Source organism: Syngnathus floridae, chromosome 11 (assembly GCF_059516105.1).
Source record: "Syngnathus floridae isolate MCC-2025c chromosome 11, RoL_Sflo_1.0, whole genome shotgun sequence".
Taxonomy (NCBI): Eukaryota; Metazoa; Chordata; class Actinopteri; order Syngnathiformes; family Syngnathidae; genus Syngnathus; species Syngnathus floridae.
Genome location: NC_142423.1, coordinates 7,127,693 through 7,146,806, shown reverse-complemented (window position 1 = coordinate 7,146,806; position 19,114 = coordinate 7,127,693). Strand labels below are relative to the sequence as shown.

Here is a 19,114-nt window from a genome sequence, read left to right as displayed (position 1 = left end):
TCATGTGACATTTGCAAGGTGAGCAGTAGGTTAACTGATCCCCGAGCTCTAGTAGAGTCACCTGAGTCTTTAAACTATGCCATGACTTTTACTTTCTGGACCTAGATTGTTAATCTCTGCCCGAAATAGATTAAAAAAAAAAACAAGTGGATGTTGTCGCTTACGTCATACTCCACAAAACAAAGCATGTTATCGTTGAGGCATCCCGTCTTTATTGTAGTTTGACTTATAATATTTTCCATTTAAAAACAAATCCTGTTGATATCAGCATGATAAATATGAGGACAATATGTTTACACCTATTTAAAATAGTGTGATTATTTACATTTCATCAGTTAGATTGGATTCTTTTGAATTTAGCGACCCAAGACGAAAATCCACTGACTTTTTTTTTTTTTTTTGCTGCTGCTGAATTAAGATTTCATCTATGACATATCAGTGGCATATAGAATAACAGAAGTGATTTTTGCCTGGTACAATATGACGGCCACCATTCATTTAACAGCTACTATGAAAACCTTTTAAGTGCCTTCGAATTAGCAGAACATTCCCACATCCACTAACTGTGCTTAGTGGGATTTTTTATTATAGACTAGTAGAATATATCAGTAATCTATTCAGTCTAGGACAGTGTAGTAAAATCATTGACTGGATGCTGCTCGCCCTGCCTCCATCTGATATTACAGATCGACCAGGAGGATCAATCTTTTTGAATAAAGCTCTACTTTATGTCTCCAATGCGCTTGTAACATATCAAACAATGTAGCCATTTCAATAGTGGTGCATTCATGTACATGATTTATCACAAGCAGTTTGCAAAAAAAAAAATCTGGAATTGTATGACAGATAACCCTGAATGCCCAGGGTCAACACCAGAAGCAGGTAGCTGTTGTATTCACAAAGATGTCAAAGTGCTTCCTTTTCAGTCAGCTAGCAGCAAACTAAAGGCTGCTTTTTGCAGTTTATTAGAATTAAATGAAGTTGTGTATGGGAGGAGCAAGTTGCTCGTTTTAGGGTCAGAAACAGCACACCCTAAGTAATGTCCAGGAAAAAGTGGAGTTGATGCCTCACAGCATACTCATCCAAACTTTCATACACAACTCGGAACACTTTGGTTGAGACGAGCTTTGCATTTGGCTTTAAAAAAAAAAAAAAAATCTGTACTGCTTTGTGGAGGGCAGCAAGCAATCGGTTATCCAGAGTGAACATTTTTCACCTCTTAACTAACTGGCTTTGTCATTCTCTCAAGACGTAAATCAAAGATTATCGCTATGGTGGGGATATTATTGATAGTCTGTCACTTCAGCAGCATTTGCGTGTCTGTTTGGCCATCATGTGGTTCAATTTAAATCCATGTGGTCGTCTGCGGCGTCAGGGGCTCCTCCCAGCGAGGCGGAGGGCTGACCTTCCTCTTCCCTGCGCTGATAGAACAGCACGTAGGCCGCTTTAGTCTGCGGGGGGGGACGACAAGTGTCAGGTTACAAAAACGGGGACATTTGACACTGAGGCTGGAGAGCGTCAGATGATTATAATGCTGCATTGTACGCTGAGGAAAACGCAGGAATTCAAGCTCACCACAATCTGGTCCTCTTCCAAGGATGACACACTGCTGTCGTCAAAGTGATACCACTTTCCGTCCACTTTATTCTTGCCGTACGCCGTGTCTGTCAGACAGAGGCAAGTGTTAGCTGATGGTAAAGAAGCACTCTTTTCATTAGCAAACCACACGCGGCCTTAACAAACCGCAGGAAACGCATCAGGGGACTTGGTGCAGGATTGAGCTAGAGCATATCACGTCCACACAAGGAAAGCTACAAATCCACTTGACTTGAAATACACACGTTACAAAACCTCCTTTGCTTGAATTATCATTGTTGCTGTTGTGCCTTTTCTAAAAATGACTTTCTTAAATCTTCTGATTAGCTAAATTGAACTTGCTCATGGAGACTATATTTTTCTCAATTAGATGGGCTATAATTTTTGCCCACTTGGTGGGGAAAACAGCATTTTAAAAATGTTTCTCAACTTGTGCAAGTTCATGTAATGTAACATAGATTGACACGACTTACAGTGGCCTCCTCCCATTCCTCCATAATGGTTGGACACAGCGACGAGGTCATACGTATGAGGCCCAGCCTTGGGGTCACATAAAAACTCTGACATGTTCAGATCTCTGTTTGAAAAAAAAGACATGTTTTTCTCAGTAACACTAAACAAACAGACACTAAATCCAACTGTAAGTTAGACTTTAGAAACAGACTGTGAATGTTTTCTGTACAAAATTCTTCCTCTACGAGATCACAAGAGGAAATAGAATGCACCACAATCGTTGATCCAACTTTTTTTTTTTTTTTTTAACCATTGTAACCCATGACTTAAACGTTGCTTCAGCATAAACCACCATTGTTCTTTCTGGTATTTCTGAAAAGTGCAACAACTACTTCCTCATTCAGATAGCAACGACCATTTTTCAGAGCCACCTAGTGGCATGACAAATAACTGCAGTCCAACCTCAGCGACATCCACATTTACATAAACCAGATGCATACCTGATGGGAAAATCCACCACCGTGTCCAGTTTGTCCCTCCAGCATCTGTTATAAGAGAAGCGCTTCAGATGAACGACGAGGATACGAGGCAATGACCAGAGGTCAAACTTTTTCGTGGCTCGCTGGTGTTTCTTGCAGGTGGGACAATACCTGGAAGGAAAAAAAAAAAACTAGCGTAAATATACAATGTCAGAGGGAGGAAACTAAGAGTATAAATCAAAAGAACACTATTTTACAGTGTAACATTACCATGGATCATGAGCGCCGAGTGTCTCCATGGTCGTGAAGAGCTCGATGCACTCTCTCAGAGCCACGGTGGCTTTCTTTTTGGGGGGCTGGAGCATGCTGTCATGCTTATCATATGCCTGAGGAACAAAACGTATTGAGACAGAAGTAAAATGAACAAATGGGGGAAAAAAGAAAACACAAACCTCTGCTTCCTGATCATCATAACACATCTTCCTGTATTCGGGGTCCCAGTCGATAGCCACAGTGGAATGTGCTGTGTGGATACAGTCACGTCAGAACAAGCGCAAAGTATGAGTACAATTATATATAAAAGAAAAAAACTGACGATTAAGTTTGAGGACATTCCCGTCACAAGGCAGAGGACTGATGTTGGCCGTTCCATAAGAGTTGACCACGCTGAAGGTGAAGAGCTTGGCCGGTAGCGAGGCCGTCTTGGCTTTGTCCTCTTTTGTGCCGTTTTCCAAATCGGATGCCTCCTCTTCCTCCTCCTCGGACTGGCCGTTCTGTGGCTCTGGACTCACCTGGTGGTCCATGGCCTCCTCCTCCCCTGAGAACATTTAAAAAGAAAAAAAGGTTCTACCTTTTAAGGATGACATAATAACCAATTATACAATCAATCACAGATCAAGAACCCCATTTAGATTGTCGATGATAGTCAGAAACGAGACAAAAGCCAAGTTGGCCACCAACCATCATAGCCGTTGGTTTCGCTGCAAGTTCCGGAGTGGTTGGTGCCGTTACTGGAGCTGGCGCTGCAGGTGGCCCCGTCCGACGATGGGCTGCCGCAGCCACCCAAGCTGGCATTGGTGCTGGATGATGTGGAACATTCAGGAACTTGACTGCAGCTGGCGGAGGCGGCCGAAGCGGAGGCTCTGCTTTCAGTCCCGCCACTCGTTGGGAGTTTTACATAGCGCCTGCAAAAGGAGATAAAACAGATCAGCTGAGTAACAAACACGACCGAGCCTCCTTTTCTTCTTATCAGCCGTTTCTCACCTAATCCTCTGCAGGATCTTCTCATAAAGAACGTCTGCTATGAGGTTTTGCCGGGGCACGGTGATGACTAAAGGCTGGCCAAACAGCATATTGCTGGAGGAGCTTCCGGCGTGTTTCGAATGTCGCTCCCTGAAATAGACTGGTAGGTTCATCGTCTCGCTGTCCTCCTCCTGCACCTCATACCTGCGTCACACAAATACACACGTTAACAAGCAGACAAGTACAAGCAAAAACAATTGTTTGCTCAAGAGTGATACTTACACAAAGATGTCGTCTTTGTCCATGATTTGATTGAGGCCGTCGTCCCTTCTGTAAATTTTATGGAACCTATGATTATAAACATCAGCCACCACCATCTAAAAGAAAAGACACAACGTTAGCGGACAGAGCTTCCATTTGAGCCTGAAAATAAAAGTGTAACGTCTAACATTTTCTGGAGGAATTCCGCTAAGTCTGGACAAGGCGCTGCACAACTCCATCACCGTGCCCAGTTTGTGAACCACAACTCGATACTGTGACGAGAAAAGAAAGCACGCTCAGGAAAAATGTATGGATGTGGTCCAACAATCAAAGTTCTGTTGGATAGCTCACCAGGGTGGGTCTGGACTGCGGGTCCGATCGCACAAAAACGACCTCCATGGTTCGGTTGATCTTCATGGGCAGCGGCAGAGTGAGGTAGCAGAAGGGGTCGAAGGTCACAGACACCTTGGAGCACTCCGGACACACCAGAGTGGACTTGAAAAGGCCGTGTAAGATGTCGACGATGATCGAGTCGTTGCGTAAGCGATGGTTTTTCCAGGCTTCCGTTGCAACTATCTGGGAAGTTTAAAAAATAAAAAAGGACCATTTTGCATTGACACTTTTCACACTCACAGTTCATTTTCATCTATTAACAAGACACACTGTTGGTTTTCTTATCTGTACCTCATCGGGACGGCCCTCAGCATCCCTTTGGGCAAGGTAAGGCTTCTTCTTCACACGGTTCAGATCTTCGTGGAGTCCGTCAAGCAAGAAGGCTAGCAGCTCTTGGGAATCCTGCTGCTGATAGCCCGAAAACTGGGGAGCAAAGCGCCCCACTTGGGTCTGCAAATAAAAACGCAGGGGTCAGATCTTTAGTCAGAAGAGATAAAGGTCATGTGAGAGGGCGTACTTTGAAGGTACGCGGGGCCACAGAGCTGCTCCGGCTGAGCCACATTTGCTTCACTAGATCAGCGTAGGCCTCTGCGATCTCGCCACGCATTCCCAGCGGATTGCCTCGGTTAATCTCGGCCTCGTATTGGTCGTTGAGGAAATATTCGGTGAGCGGTGACACGTTGCTCAGGCACTGTGGGAACAAAACCAAACAATAAATACAAGGGTGGATTAGGTGAACAAGACGTACAACTAACATAATGCAGGCGAGTTTTACCTGGAGAGCAGAGTTCATGAAGCACGTGTTGCCTAGATTACTGAGACCACATAGGCCAGACTGGGACTGGGAATCTCTATAGTTGTAAGAGGAGCTGTAAGAATTATAAGACCCCAGACTGTTGGAAGAAAAGTTACAAATACCGTCAAGAACAACGCTTCAGGCAAATGCAAAACATTCAAATTACAGATCAACTGTTTTTATTGCTGACACCCGCTGCCTCGATATGTCGCCATTGCTAAACTTTTTTTTATTTTTTGCGGGGCTGCTGTTTGGACTGTTACGCTTAAGTGAGGCAGAGTGACTTTGAAAGAATCAGTGTTAAGTTAGATACAGAATCATGCCTGCTGCCGGTCGTGGCGCTGTTGTTGAGCGAGTAGCCGGCACCGCAACTGCTGTTTCCATTGATGACGGCGGGGGAGATACTGGCCGACGAGCTGGAGGAGAGTTTGGGCGAGGTGGTGAAAGTCCTCGATGGGGTTGTGCTGGATCTGGTGAAGAAGAATCAGAAAAATGCAGTCATTTTAAGGAGCTAAGAATCCGATTTATAAATATACAAGTATGATTTTACTTGGGATGAGAAGCTTGCCTGGGCCACGTTCCATCTTCATTCCTGCGCTCAATCACAAGCAGCTTGTAGGAAACAAAGAAGATGCATTTACAAACAAGATCGTAAAAAAACAATCTACTCCACTCAAGTGGTCTCCACCTCATACTTTCAGCAGGTGCTTGCACAGAAACAAAAAACACCAGTGATAGTATTTTTTTCCCTTTAAAAATATTGGAGCTAAGAGCATCCTTGCACTTAGAAGCCACCTCATCCATTTTTTAAATCGTCTTGTCACCTTCCATTTATTTCACAATATTCCACTTTGTCTTTGTAGTGTGGCCCTCATACACCTTCATGCTTTGCTAACCTTCCAAAAAGACAACAAAATGAAATAATATAAAGTTGCTATTTATGACTTTCATCCAGAAGGCATTGAACAATAATTTGTTGAGATGAATTGCAGCGTTCTTGTCGTACATCACTCATTGTGCTTCAACAAGTCTATTGGGCTCTTTAATGGTGACGCAATCCTTTCACATCCATCTCCCATCCCCTGACAACCCTTTTGCCTGGATGAAGAGTTGAAATTACCTGCCCCTGGAAGAGGCCAGCGTCCTGCACAGTGCTGTCAGGCTTGCTCAGTTGCTCATAGGTGTTGCTCATATATTTGTTCCAGAGCCTGGTTTCCTTTTCCTGTAGAATATTGAACAGTGTCCTCATCTCTTTCTCTATGGTATCTGTAAAAAAAAAAAAAAAAAAATGGTGAAAAGGTGCCATCTTCAGGTCATTCCTAGTTAAATGAAGCGTCTGTGTCTCTCTCACCAATGGTGTCAGCTTTACTGAAGTGGCGTGTAACCACAACATCCATGTTATCATTCTCACATAAATTCAACTCCAGCAGGTAGACCTCCACCTTGCAGTGTTTGACAAACATTCCATGTTCAACTACCTAGTGGGGGAGTAGAAACCATACTTGTGCTGAACAACACTGCAACTTCCGTTAAGTATAAACAGAAGTAACAAATGAAGTATTACGTTAGCAAGGTGGTCAAACTGAAAGCAAAAGTAAAAACTGAATTACCTTCCTGACAATGGGTCGTTGGACACCCAGGCAGCTGTACCAGCTGACAAGCTTATTCCATGCCTCAGTGGGCACAAGGACATAGTCCAGCTCATCTATAAGGTGGTCTTTCAGGATCTGTTTGTCCTGGTCTTTAGGAGGGGACAAACAACAATGTGAGTGGCAACATCTCTAAAGACTGTGGCTGTGATCAAATGTGTGTTTTACCTGAAAACAAGCCAGAGTTGTCAATGGGTCCTGGATAGAGGCTACGCTCTCCAACATTGTACATGTCCCAGTTGTCGAAACCCACATATTTCTTCCACTGTTTGAACCAACGGCTGTCAACGAGATACCTGAGGAGAATATACAGCTGCATTGAAGACATGCTAGCACATATCTCATTTTGAATATCAAGTAAGGACTCGATGGAGCTGATTGATGAGAAAATATAAGGCTTGAATATTATGCAACAGCGTGTCTAGTCATATCTAGAGCTGGAGAGCTTCCACATTCTCAAGCTGTCTCTTTCCGTTAGAAACTTGCTTGTGGGAAATCACATGAAAAGATGTCAATACATGAAGTGATTTAAAAAATATATATATTTTTTTCTCTCTCTCTAAATTCTTTGTACTTTGTACTCAGGTTATAAGTGGCCTTTCAAGCCATTTTAGCATTCTGGCTTTTTTGGGGAAATGTTGTCACATTGTTACTAGTAGCTCAGTGTCACCTTCTACCATGTTTAAGTAACGTTTGTGTCCTGTGTTTTTAAACATTTGATTAAAATTGATCACATTTTTGCTGATAATTGCAAGACTTAGCTCCATTATCAACCATCAAGTACAGATAAAAAAAAAGTACTTGTACTCATAGGCAGTTGGTGGGTATATCTTAATAGAGCCCTAACTAGTTAATGTACAACCACATGAGCTGAAACGATTTACATAAAATAAGATAACGCAGCCAATTATTGGCTCCTTTGGATCCCTGATCGGGACAACGTATAGGGTGGGGCAGTTTTCGGGTTTGCCCTACACATGACAACACGGCATGACAGTGCTGTATAGTCCTGTCAGGGAGCTCAGCTAACACGGTTCTGAGTCTTGCCGGCCGGCTAACCAGAGAACCGACTGGTGGTTGAACCCTAAATCCGGAAACCAGGGCCCGTACTAACAGCTAGTGATCCGCTGCACTACTACTACAGAACACGTTGAATCCGAAACCGAAACATTTTAAACAGATTTCCATATCAGCCATCGTATCGTGGTGCTTAGCTATTAGCTTATAGCTGTTAAGAATCCTATGTGGCTTAACGCGCGGCAAAAATTTGAGAAATTATAAATGAGTGCCATGCAACTAAAGAGATTAAACGTCAAATATTAATTGTGTCGCGGTTTTTGTTTTACTTTTTAATAGTAACAAGTAAGCGGTGTTAGCTTCCTTTTGTAGCATGTTAGCATTTCCGGTTCGGATAGTAGCTAATGGCTAACATTGGCAAGATAGCGCTAGCTTATCAGAAGCGACCTGGGTCGGCCGCTCGCTTCTTCTCACCATTCGTCGCCTTTTCTGAGCGTGGTCTTTAGCAGCGAACCGATAGTTTGTTTTTGGCTTTCCGTGGATGCGACTGGCACCTCCGAATCAGAGTCCGCCGAGCCGCCCGAGTCGGGTCCGCCTCCCTCGGCCATCGTGTAGACAGGCGAGTGAGCCGGTTGAAAAACGAGAAGAAGCTCTTCTGGGAGCGGGGCGTTCTTCATCTACGGTGGCTGAGAGGCACACGCGGGTATACGCTGCATTCCAGCCCGGCGTAGCTGCTGTGTCGTTGTCTTCTCGACCATACTGTGAAAGAATGTTGCTCCCACGTAACGCTTTTAACATCAATCATCTTTTAAGATAAAGAACTTGAGAACCCCCAACAAGAATGTAATGAACTTCACAGTACTGTAAATAACATAACTCAAGTAAAGTGCATACTGAGTAACTGGCGAGCAACCAGAATTCAGAGCATAAATATCCAATAGACCAAATTATAAAATAGCAATGTGCAATTTGAGATGTTGCCCGACAGTCACTATAACTAAAACATTATATTGTGTTAAATAGTTTAAGAAAATTCTGCCACAAGAAAAAATCCTGTCTTTCTTTACATTTATGAAACAGCACTGAAGGGCCACCAGGGAAAGAAAACTGCAACATATTTCCCAAATTCAAAGTGGAGTTCTTGCATGCTGATCGGTTGGTGAAAATCATGTGAAGTCTCTCCAACAAGTTTCCAAAATAGATTCCGTCACCAATAAGTACCTGTAGATGCAGTAGCAAGCGGAATATTGCTCAATGTTGCAAAATATTATTCAGTAACAGACCTTTGTCACTAACCACATCTTATTGCAACAAATGAAACCAGTTATTTAGTCAAAATGGGTTTTACTGTACAAAACAAACACAGGAGGGTTAAAATAAAAAGAAACATTTGACACCAAAACAACACACCCTCAAAAAAATTCCATCTGACACACATACTGGCTCTTGTGCCAATTAGTAGTCAGTTCGTACAGTCTAACAAAGGAGTGGTTTCATTGTTAAATTAAACACCATTCCGATATTAAAGTTCTATTTTGCACCTGATGGCGCAGATGAAAATAGTAACAAGCTACACATGAAATACAATGAAATATTATGTTTTTCACATTATTTTACCTATCAGGTTTCACTATGACATACACTACTCATCAAAAGATAGGCATGTGTTTCGAAAACCCACAATAAATTCTACAAGTGAACTCAACTTTTCTTTCTCTCGACTTTTGAATGAAAATGTCCAGAGAGCTAGATATGCCTAACCTTTGTGAGTAGTGTAATTTGCAAGCTAATTATAATACAAAAACATGACTTGTTTCCTCCCAGACATTTTCAGCCACTAGTTAGTACAACTTGAAGAAAAAGGACCCCAACAAAAAGGAATGTAAACATTGCATAACAGGGAGGGATTTGCTCAATCTCAATATTTTTCAGTAATCCCTGCATTTCAGATCCTCAGAAAATACCAGTGGGCAGCTCCTTGCTAAACATGCCGTCAAAGTCCAGCTCCATACTCATGAGATCCTCCTCCACACTCTCCAGTGCCCACTGATGGTCCGTCAGTTCCAGGGCCTCCCACTCCGCCTGGAATAAAAGACAAATGTCCCATGAAAGCAACATGTGTGACATCAGCTTGCGTCACATCAGTTCCAAAGATTTATGTTGAGATCATTACCTCATATTTATTTTCGATTGGATAATTGGATTATTTTCTTGGCGCTTCAAAAACAACTTACCTTGAAAGCTTTATTTGTGTCTGCAGGCATGGCCATGGCAGCCCCGCTCATCTGCTCCTGCATTATCCTTGACTGGTCTGCACCTGGGAGGAAAGTTCAAAAATTCATTATACACCAAGAATTTTGTTCAACACTTAAGTTGATACCTTACCATTATCCTGGCCAAGGATTAATGAGTACATGCTTCGCAGTCCAAACACATTCAGGAAATACCACGATGCTGAGCTCACCCTAATTATTGAAAACACACACACATGCACAATAAATGACGATGCCCAGAAAATAAACTGTGGATATCTGATCAACCTTACCAGGAAGCATCTAGTGAGAGCAGCTCTATTCCTTGCTGCAGCATGGGCTTGAAGCGCAGCGTTAGAGGGAAGGGGACCTTAGCTGTGTGAATAAAGGACAGAGAACCCCCACTGTAAACAAAGTCTCGTTGGGAAGTAAGCACACACTCATTTGTGAGAATGTCAAACAATGTCCAATTTAAAAATCCTTACTGGTTACAAATCCCGAAAAGGTCCAGTTGATCCAGCCTCCGATCAGGATCATGGGAAGCACGTTGGTAACGTTTCCTTTCATCATGTCTGTTAGCATGCTGGGATCTGCCAGATTGAATAAGAAGCAGGACAACACAATATAATCAACTACATACACAAATTAATTTTACCAAGATGATGTTAACATAAGTAGCATGAACGCATAATGGCTACTGACAAGCAAAGTGTTGGTGTTTTTTTTAATTACCAGTCATTGGCGAGGGCGGAACAACCTTTCTTTTTGTTTTCTTGAAGAATCCATCTTCTTGATTATTGAAGTAGAACTTTCTCATTAAAAAGGACTAACAAAAAGGTGGGAAAGATGATATAGTAGGACAGACACAACCATTAGAATACAAATCGTACCCCCCCACACACACGTACTTGTGTAACCTGAGCAAAATACATACTTGTTTGGGAATGTATTTTCCATTTTCTCTGAGGATTCTGCTCCGAATGAGGACCTGGCTGGAATGAACATCACATACTATTTGTCTGGTATTGTATTGCAATAAACAGCAAAAGTTTGCCACCCTCAAAATGTCTTACCTGTCGGACACCTGCTCCAAAGTCAACTTCTTGTCACTTTGAAGAAGAATGGACACATAATGACGGATGACCCCGACGAGGAAGGTGATGAAGACAATGGGCAAAACCACCCACAGTCGGATGTTGGAGTCCAGCAGGAGCTCTGGCTCAGCCATTCAGCCTGCTAACGGCCAGCAAAGAGAACGTGGACGTCATTTATCCATCAAAGTGATCACACGATTCAATTGCGGTTCTCCTTAGTTATTAAACACGTACCGGTGATGACTGGTGCATTTAGCTAGCAACCTGCCCAGGAAATGACATATGATGCTAACGTGTGCTAACATTAGCCAACCGCCTACCTTTTATTCCGTTCTGGTGAGCGGACACGATTGCTTTTTTGACGCGGCGCACAGCACGATTGACGTTTTTCCAGGAATTCAGAACCTCTGAAGCAGTCGAATTAGTGGTTTAAAACATGTCATAGCTTGGATAGACGCTATATGCCATTGCGTTGTGTTAGGAGCGAAAAGAATTCAAAACTGCAGTATATCCTCCTGATCTGTAGATGGCGGCAGCGAGCGCGTAGTCTGCATTTTTGTGAAGTAGAAGAGATTTTTGCCTTCACCCCGGAAGTAAAATCGAAGAACAATCACCGTGCAGGCAAAAAGGTTCCTCAGTCGATGGTACGTGAGGGTTTCTTTTACATGTATTTATCATGTTTAATTAAGCTTATAGCGCTATTTCTTAAACGGTGTTATGCTTAAGAACGCAGGACTGTCGATCTCCGGCTAGTAACGCGCTAGCATGCCCTATCAGAAATGTTTCACAATGCTAACGCTGTTAAAATGAATCGTGTTCGCATGATCAATGCGCTGCTTCAACTCTTTGGAGCGTTTCTTCTCTATTGATTAATTTTTTGAATTATAATTAAATAAAAATAATAATGTTTTAGGATATCAGGTGGTCCTCAATTTACTATGATAACCGACATTACAACGTGTTGTGGTTACGAACGGGTTATGAAACCCACAATTTTTGAATGTATTTTTTCTCCACACAGTTTATTGGTCAAACAATTTGCTGTCCAATAGAGCATGGGAGCTGATAAAAGGTAAATTACTTTATTTCCTATAATAGTACCACAATATGCATTCTACTTTATGTATAGTCTTTGCAGAATTGCAACAGTGGCAAGACTCTCCGTTGCTCTGGTTTTATTTCAGGCCCAGTCGGGGAGAACGCAGCGGAAGATATGGCTCAGATGATCCGCGAGATGATTCACATTATCGTGACAGGCATAGTCGTGATGCTGAAAGGGATCATAAGCGCCAGGGGGCAGATGACAGAGCCAAAGATCATTTTGACGACTGTAGAGACAATCGTGAGGTGAGCGAAGCATAATTATAGACACTTGTGTGATTTCCTTTTCTTGCCTCTACATGATGTTTCTTTTTGCCGCAGAGGGGTCGAAAACGCCACAACAGTGACAGATCAGATGATGAATACGACGGAAACTATGCAGACCAAGATTATAGAGAAGAGGAGGAAGAAGAGGAAAACAAGACGATTATGCTCAGGGGGCTTCCTCTTAATGTCACCGAGGAAGATGTATGTTCAAGTGTCACTTATGCTATTGTATGGAAACGCTGGCTTGCTACTTTTCTGCAAAGCGTAACTAACAACCGTTTGTCTTGGCTATTTGTTGCCATGTTGCAGATCCGCTCAGCCTTGGAGAAGCTGCCGGGTCCGCAACCGGTGGATGTCCGCTTGATGAAGAAACGGACTGGTAGGTGATGTGTGTGCTTGTTAGAGTGTCCCACATTCTTGTCTTGCACGCTTCCTTTTGAATCTCTCTTTGAATTGTCTGTGCTGATGCAACCAAGTATGAAGTTATAGACATATAGACATGCCTTGGAACCTCCAAAGTCGAATTTCTCGAAAGTGAGTTCTGACCAAACTTAAGAATTCAACCATAATCGTGTGCAATGTCAAAATCCCACATATATGTTTTGCCATTTCTTATTGTGATACCAACACAGAAGTGTACCATTGATGGTAAAGTATCATTATTACGATGAACCTGGAAATGGAACTTACGGTAACTGTTTCATGTAAAGAAATGACCATAGCACCCCCCCAACCCCAATCTCAACCTTGAATTGGACACACCCATTGTGAGTTGACCATTGCACCATAGCCTTCTCACTAACACGCCTCCCGTCTATATTTGAATGCTGTCTCTAGGTATAAGCCGAGGTTTCGCCTTCGTGGACTTTTATCACTTGCAAGATTCTACCAAGTGGATGGAGACCAATCAGGTTGCCTCAACAATCACCAAGTTTAGACTGACTCTTGGCGATTAGTGCCCCGATACCATGATGACGATTACCATTTCATGACGCTCGTACCAGAAGATGTTAGCGATATCACGCGCTTTCCCGCAACCTTTTCATCCAAAATGATTCAAATCCTCAGTTTATTGTTTTTCAATTTAGCGTACACAGTTCTTATGCTATTGGGAATTATTCACTATTATGCTCTGCACATATTTGTCAAAGAAAAGCACATATTCTGCTCCAGCTCAGTCTCGTCTGGTGAGAGAAGAGCGAGCTGGTAGCACTCCGGCCCCAAACACAAGCTGTTAAAAGAAAAAAAAAATCGCACACACACTTTTCTCTCGCCTCTCTCGTCTCTCTCTATAGCCCCTTTTACACAGTCGTTTTTTTTCCCCCTGTCTCGCTGCTTACTAGAACAGTGCTGATACAGAATGGGAGAACAAAGCTGAGTGAAAAATTTTCCACCTTGTGTGAAGGAGGTGTAAAGGTGTTAACACCTGACACTTCTCCTGCCACTGTTGTGGTGAAAGTATTGTAAGACGCCAGTGCAGAAATTTATTTATCTGATTATGGAATGCTGTGTTGCTGTATGAAAGCACCCCAAGTTAATAACCCACTTCACTGAGGATGGAGTTTTCTGTTACGTCTCGGATATTTTGCGGGGTTTCTGTGTAAAGGAGGCTAATGTCTGCTCCCTTCCTCCCGGTGGCACTCTGCTTAAACAGCGAGCGTTAGGCCAGCCGCTCTTTCCTCTCCCCACCGCGCTCACTCGCGTGGAGAGTCGGAGGCAGGTGCCTCACCTGACTCCACGGCGTCAACACGCGGAAATCGGAAATAACACACATCTCTTCACTCCGCAGTACAAGCTGGTGATTCACGAGAGAAACATCGCGGTGAACTACAGCAACAGGAAGCAGAGGTTTGACAACTGGCTTTGCAGCACTGTGAGTGTCTTTTAAAGCACACTTTAATTCCAGGTTGTCATTTATGGAAAATGGGTTAAATGATGACTTTGTCTCGCTACAGTGCGGTCTTTACAATTTCCGGAAGAGACTGAAGTGTTTCCGGTGCGGTGCGACTAAAACTGGTAAGTTGAGAGAACACCCAAGTAAATTAATTTTCTTCTAAACTCAGAATTTGACTCGGGATCAAACCGTCTCCGCTTGAAAAATCAACAGAATTTGATTCCAGCATATTAAATTGCCATGCCGTGTTTGTGATTACTGACTAATTGTCATTCGTCCACGTAGAAGATGCAGCTACTGGTTTGAACGCGGAGTCGCAGCAGCCTTGGGAATACAGTGGAGACAGTGAGTGACATTTTTCCTTACATGTCATCCATTCACCTTGTGCATGATTTCCTGACTGCTTATTCTGTTCACAGCAATAATTCTGAGGAACCTTCCCCCTGCGTGCACTATTGATGAGATTTTGAAGGCTTTGGCTCCCTTCGCCAACTTGTCTCCGTCCAACATCCGCTTAATCAAAGACAAGCAGACGGGCCTTAATCGAGGCTTCAGCTTTGTTCAGCTCTCCTCTCCCTTGGTGCGTAAGCTTAGTCATTATGTTACAGACCAAAACATTTGGCACCATGCTGAATGTTTTAGCAGGTTAGCACCTCTTTTTTTTTCCTTCACATAGGAAGCTTCGCAGCTGCTCACCATTCTCCAGAGCCTCCAACCACCTTTGAAGATAGATGGTAAAATAATTGCCGTGGATTACGCCAAGAGTGCAAAGAAGTGAGGGAACACACACACTATTTGACGATACATACAAATGCATATTAATAAACTAGAAAATTGTAGAAAAGTTCTTTTCATTTGACATGATCATCTTTCCTTTATCAGAGAGTCAGCGCAGGCAGATGCGATCCGAAACAGCGCACTTTCAGTTGCCAGCACAGCCATAGCTGCAGCCCAGTGGTCAGCCAGCCAGGTACTCCGGCTCAAAACAAACACTGATGTTTTGCGTATTACTTTATAAATGCATGCACCAATCCTACCTTGTCTGATCTGGTTATGTTGTGCTTTTTTTTTTTCCCCCCAACTTAAGTTAAAACAAGGTTCAAGTACCACCACAGATGAGAACTATGCACATCAACCACAGGTATTTAGCCCACAACTAAATTAAAACCTTTCAAAGACTAAAACAGGTTGATCAAAACAGTTCATCATTTTAAAGTCATTTTACATTTTCCTCAATTGCTTATATAGGGACAGAATTTTCAAGTATGGCAGCAGCAAGCTCAAGGTTTGCCTCCTGTCACTGGTGATGGAATACTGGGAGGTAATCATAATATATATATATATATATATATATATTTATTCTCTATAAAAAGATGTGATTGCTAAGTGCACTTTTGCCATTTGTCTTTAGCTGCTCCAGGGATAAAGAATATGCTCCCTGCAGGTGTAATCTTGCCTCAAGTTTTCCAACCCGTCATCATCAACCAGGCTGCCCTCCACGTAAGACGAGTACCAATTAGTTATTTACATTCTGCTCTCGTCTGCTTAATACTCATGCTCTCCGTCACATCAGTTGGCAGGGCAGCTCGATGCAACCCAACTGGCTTCAAATTTTGGTGCCCCATCATTGGTCCCAGCAGCAGCCAACATTGCCGTCCGCAACGCTGGAACTAGTAAGATAAAAAGGAAAAAGTTGTCAGTTTGGGTTTTGCTTGCATAAATACATCTTTTTATGTCTCGCTTGCAGCTGCCCCAGACACGTCCACATACCAGTATGACGAGTCTTCTGGTTACTACTACGATCCAATCACCGGCCTCTACTACGACCCCAACAGTCAGGTGTGCACACAGTGTCATCCAGGATGATAGATCTTAATACATTCAAGCTTCTAAGACTACATAACTATATTTTCACATCCCCGGATTGGCGAAGGGAGGAAAATAAATCAGTCCTATTATGCTTCTTGTGTGCATTAGTACTATTACAACCCTGAAACGCAGCAGTACGTCTACTGGGACAACGAGAAACAGGCCTATGTTCCTGCGCCGCCTGCGTCGGACGCAACGAGCACCACCGCTTCCTCTTCAGCTAGCAGCACCAGCAACAAGGAGCCCAAAGAGAAGAAAGAAAAGCCCAAAAGCAAGTCGGCACAGCAGGTATAGACTTCACGGGACATATTTCCCCTTAGGATCAATCAAATAATTCTTGAATTGTCAAATTCCAGATCGCTAAGGACATGGAGCGTTGGGCAAAGACGTTAAATAAGCAAAAGGAAAGTTTTAAAACCAATGTTCAAGCTGTGGGGGCGCAAAGGGATGAAGAGAAGAAAGACGCCGCTGATGCTTGTTTCACCATTTTTGAGAAGAAGGTAGTAGCATCCCAAAAGCCACATGTCAAATCAGAATTAGTATTCCAAATAGATCTTAACAGTACTTTCTTCCTCTCAGCAGACAGGAGCTTTTGAGATGCCGCCCCTTCTGACTCAACAGGTCAAGCTGACAGAGCAGGAGCCGCCAGCTAAGGTTTGCTTGCTCCCCTGCTCCCTTTGACCCACTTGATGCACAAAGACATGAACTTTTGTTCATTTTTCTCCCTCACTGCAGATCGCTCCAGTCGTCGCTAACGACAAGGTCAGCGAACCCGACGAGGGCGGCTCGGATTCCAAAGCAGACGACAGCGGCAAAATAACCGATTGGGCCAAGTTGGTTTGCCTCCTGTGCCGCCGGCAGTTCCCCACAAAGGAGGCTCTGCTGCGTCACCAGCAACTCTCTGACCTTCATAAGGTGAGGACGGAGGAGCAGCGGGTGATCCACAAGTTGTCATGAATATTCCGAGCATCACCATCTGTTCCAGGCGCAACGCTGCGGCACCAGATGGAAAATGAACTTTAAATGTATAATGGCAATGTCATCATGAGATTCATAAGACAATACTGCGCAGGTTTGATGCAATGTAAATATATTTTTGAGTTAATATCTTTAATGTCTTTTATTTTAGCAAAACCTGGAAATCCACAGACGGTCCCAGCTCTCTGAAGCCGAGCTGGAGGACCTGGAGAGGAAAGAGGCTGAGGTATTATTATTTTTATTTTTTTTATCATTAGTAATATTAAGTATTTATGATGCACTGAAACTCCATATTCAAACCATTTGTTGAAAACAAAAAATATTCTCATGCAAATCTCGTGTGCAGATGTATGAACTCATACCAAAAAAAGTTTCAAATGGATCCTAACGAAGTGCTTCAATTCTACAAGGTGTAAGTTGTATTGTGGAAAGTGATCAGCGAATAAACTTCTGTTGTCATTGTCAGCTGAAATACCGAGACCGGGCTGCAGAGAGGAGAGAGAAGTACGGTGTTCCGGATCCTCCTAAGAAAGTCTTCAAACGGGCCGCCCCAACTGTGTAAGTAATATTGCAACCAGGAAAATTACAACTTGTCTAGTGTATGTAAAAACAGAAAATGGATGGATGGACATTTAAGTTGTAAAAAAATAAAAATAAATAAATGATGAATTTTAGATGCTCTTTGTTACGCAAATTGTCCAACAGACACTACGAGCAGCCCACCAAGGATGGCTTGACGAGCGACAACATCGGAAACAAGATGCTCCAGGCGATGGGCTGGCAGGAAGGCAAAGGCTTGGGCCGCCACCAGCAAGGCATCACTGTTCCTATCTCAGTGAGTGTTTTCTGCACAGATGTTCTCCGCATCTTCCCTTTCCCTCACAAAGCAATTAGTGCGCTTACCTGAGGGGCGTGTGCACCGCGTCTCCTCGAATGATCGTCTTTGTGTCTGCTCGTAGGCTTCCTTAAGGACCAAGGGCACCGGCTTGGGAATTAAAGGAAGCAGCTTGGAAGTGCCGCCGTCGGGCAACTACAAGGATGCCGTCCGCAAAGCCATGTTTGCGCGCTTCACTGACATGGACTGACAAATACAACCTCAACCCCAACTTATTTTTAGGAAATTAATTCTTATCGGTTTACGTTCATGGTTGCTCCAGCTGAGAGGCGAATTGTGCCCTGGATTGTTCAGATGGACGGTCATTCACACACTGTCATGCACATCCATCATCGCTGAACAGTAATCGATAATTGGTGACAATGTACAGCGAAATTCTCATTTGTGAATGGCATTTTATACTTATCTGATTTAGTCTTTCCACATGACCATTTTAGTTGCACAAACATGTACAGTACATGGGTTTGTAAAGAAAACTGTAAGATGCCTTAGCAATGTGATAATTAAAAAAAAATATCTTTTTGCTCACTATCATATTCTATTTTTGATTAATACTTCAGCACAAACTGAGCCTTCACCTAATTGTATGTCTCAAAAGCGAGTCTTGTGAATGCCTGCTCAGTTTTTTAGCATGGCACCACAGTTCTCAGCTTAGCCGAATCTATGCCAGTTGACTAAGCCCCTTTTGCGTAATACAGTCCAGCGTTTACGCTTGTCATGCGCACGGGATACTTATTAATGTACATCATGTCCCAAATGGAAGAAGTAGATCAAAAATAAAGGGGGAGGACTAGTTGACTTTTCATCCCAGAGACAAGTTAGTACTTAGAATAAAGTAAAAAATCCTTATTGTTTTAGAGACAAAAAGATAAATCCTC

At 43.0% G+C, this 19,114-nt stretch overlaps 3 protein-coding genes across 6 annotated transcripts; 1 reads left to right on the top strand and 2 right to left on the bottom strand.

Moving 5' to 3' along the window:
- Nucleotides 1-189: 189 nt before the first annotated feature.
- Nucleotides 190-8,527, bottom strand: usp4 (ubiquitin specific peptidase 4). Its single transcript, XM_088388955.1, has 22 exons — nt 8,361-8,527; nt 7,038-7,165; nt 6,831-6,961; nt 6,572-6,698; nt 6,341-6,486; nt 5,771-5,832; nt 5,544-5,690; nt 5,200-5,317; nt 4,942-5,115; nt 4,716-4,874; nt 4,383-4,607; nt 4,220-4,303; nt 4,053-4,147; nt 3,792-3,974; nt 3,489-3,712; nt 3,124-3,345; nt 2,981-3,051; nt 2,799-2,914; nt 2,550-2,699; nt 2,070-2,173; nt 1,576-1,664; nt 190-1,451 (listed from the first exon to the last, which is right to left on the bottom strand). The coding sequence occupies exons 1-22, from the start codon at nt 8,492-8,494 to the stop codon at nt 1,341-1,343; spliced, it is 3,000 nt and encodes a 999-aa protein (XP_088245081.1). The 5' UTR covers nt 8,495-8,527; the 3' UTR covers nt 190-1,340.
- Nucleotides 8,528-9,210: 683 nt separating this feature from the next.
- emc3 (ER membrane protein complex subunit 3) lies at nt 9,211-11,771 on the bottom strand. Of its 3 annotated transcripts, none has more exons than XM_088388960.1 (9): nt 11,467-11,771; nt 11,212-11,374; nt 11,073-11,130; nt 10,871-10,964; nt 10,624-10,728; nt 10,432-10,513; nt 10,272-10,351; nt 10,121-10,203; nt 9,211-9,968 (listed from the first exon to the last, which is right to left on the bottom strand). In XM_088388960.1, the coding sequence occupies exons 2-9, from the start codon at nt 11,364-11,366 to the stop codon at nt 9,840-9,842; spliced, it is 786 nt and encodes a 261-aa protein (XP_088245086.1). In that variant the 5' UTR covers nt 11,367-11,374; nt 11,467-11,771; the 3' UTR covers nt 9,211-9,839. The 3 variants fall into 3 exon arrangements, with proteins under 3 accessions (XP_088245086.1, XP_088245085.1, XP_088245087.1); XM_088388959.1 differs by having other exon boundaries at nt 11,553-11,771; XM_088388961.1 differs by having other exon boundaries at nt 11,212-11,371; nt 11,553-11,771.
- Nucleotides 11,587-18,767, top strand: LOC148390708 (RNA-binding protein 5-like). 2 transcript variants are annotated; one of them, XM_088388958.1, is made up of 25 exons: nt 11,587-11,876; nt 12,254-12,304; nt 12,417-12,579; nt 12,655-12,801; nt 12,910-12,979; nt 13,438-13,511; nt 14,390-14,473; nt 14,556-14,616; nt 14,780-14,839; nt 14,914-15,074; nt 15,171-15,268; nt 15,377-15,464; nt 15,582-15,635; nt 15,743-15,815; nt 15,906-15,994; nt 16,068-16,167; nt 16,242-16,333; nt 16,472-16,651; nt 16,720-16,863; nt 16,946-17,017; nt 17,099-17,278; nt 17,493-17,567; nt 17,808-17,899; nt 18,047-18,176; nt 18,301-18,767. In XM_088388958.1, exons 2-25 carry the CDS (start codon nt 12,288-12,290, stop codon nt 18,424-18,426), a joined length of 2,430 nt encoding a protein of 809 aa, XP_088245084.1. In that variant the 5' UTR covers nt 11,587-11,876; nt 12,254-12,287; the 3' UTR covers nt 18,427-18,767. The 2 variants fall into 2 exon arrangements, with proteins under 2 accessions (XP_088245084.1, XP_088245083.1); XM_088388957.1 differs by having other exon boundaries at nt 11,588-11,876; nt 16,943-17,017.
- The last annotated feature ends 347 nt before the right edge of the window (nt 18,768-19,114 follow it).

Bases quoted from the DNA above. Each gene is read 5' to 3' on its own strand.
- usp4 (XM_088388955.1), bottom strand. From the start codon at position 8,494: ATGGCCGAGGGAGGCGGACCCGACTCGGGCGGCTCGGCGGACTCTGAT. The intron at 5,833-6,340 runs GTAATTTCAACT...GTTTCCTACAAG, and splicing joins CTGGCCTCTTCCAGGGGCAG to CTGCTTGTGATTGAGCGCAG. The intron at 2,915-2,980 runs GTTTGTGTTTTC...TTTGTTCCTCAG, and splicing joins ATGATGATCAGGAAGCAGAG to GCATATGATAAGCATGACAG.
- emc3 (XM_088388960.1), bottom strand. From the start codon at position 11,366: ATGGCTGAGCCAGAGCTCCTGCTGGACTCCAACATCCGACTGTGGGTG. The intron at 10,965-11,072 runs GTATGTATTTTG...CCTTTTTGTTAG, and splicing joins GAAAATACATTCCCAAACAA to TCCTTTTTAATGAGAAAGTT. The intron at 10,352-10,431 runs GTAAGGTTGATC...TTCAATAATTAG, and splicing joins CTCTCACTAGATGCTTCCTG to GGTGAGCTCAGCATCGTGGT.
- LOC148390708 (XM_088388957.1), top strand. The intron at 12,980-13,437 runs GTAGGTGATGTG...TGCTGTCTCTAG, and splicing joins CTTGATGAAGAAACGGACTG to GTATAAGCCGAGGTTTCGCC. The intron at 16,864-16,942 runs GTAGTAGCATCC...TCTTCCTCTCAG, and splicing joins TCACCATTTTTGAGAAGAAG to CAGACAGGAGCTTTTGAGAT.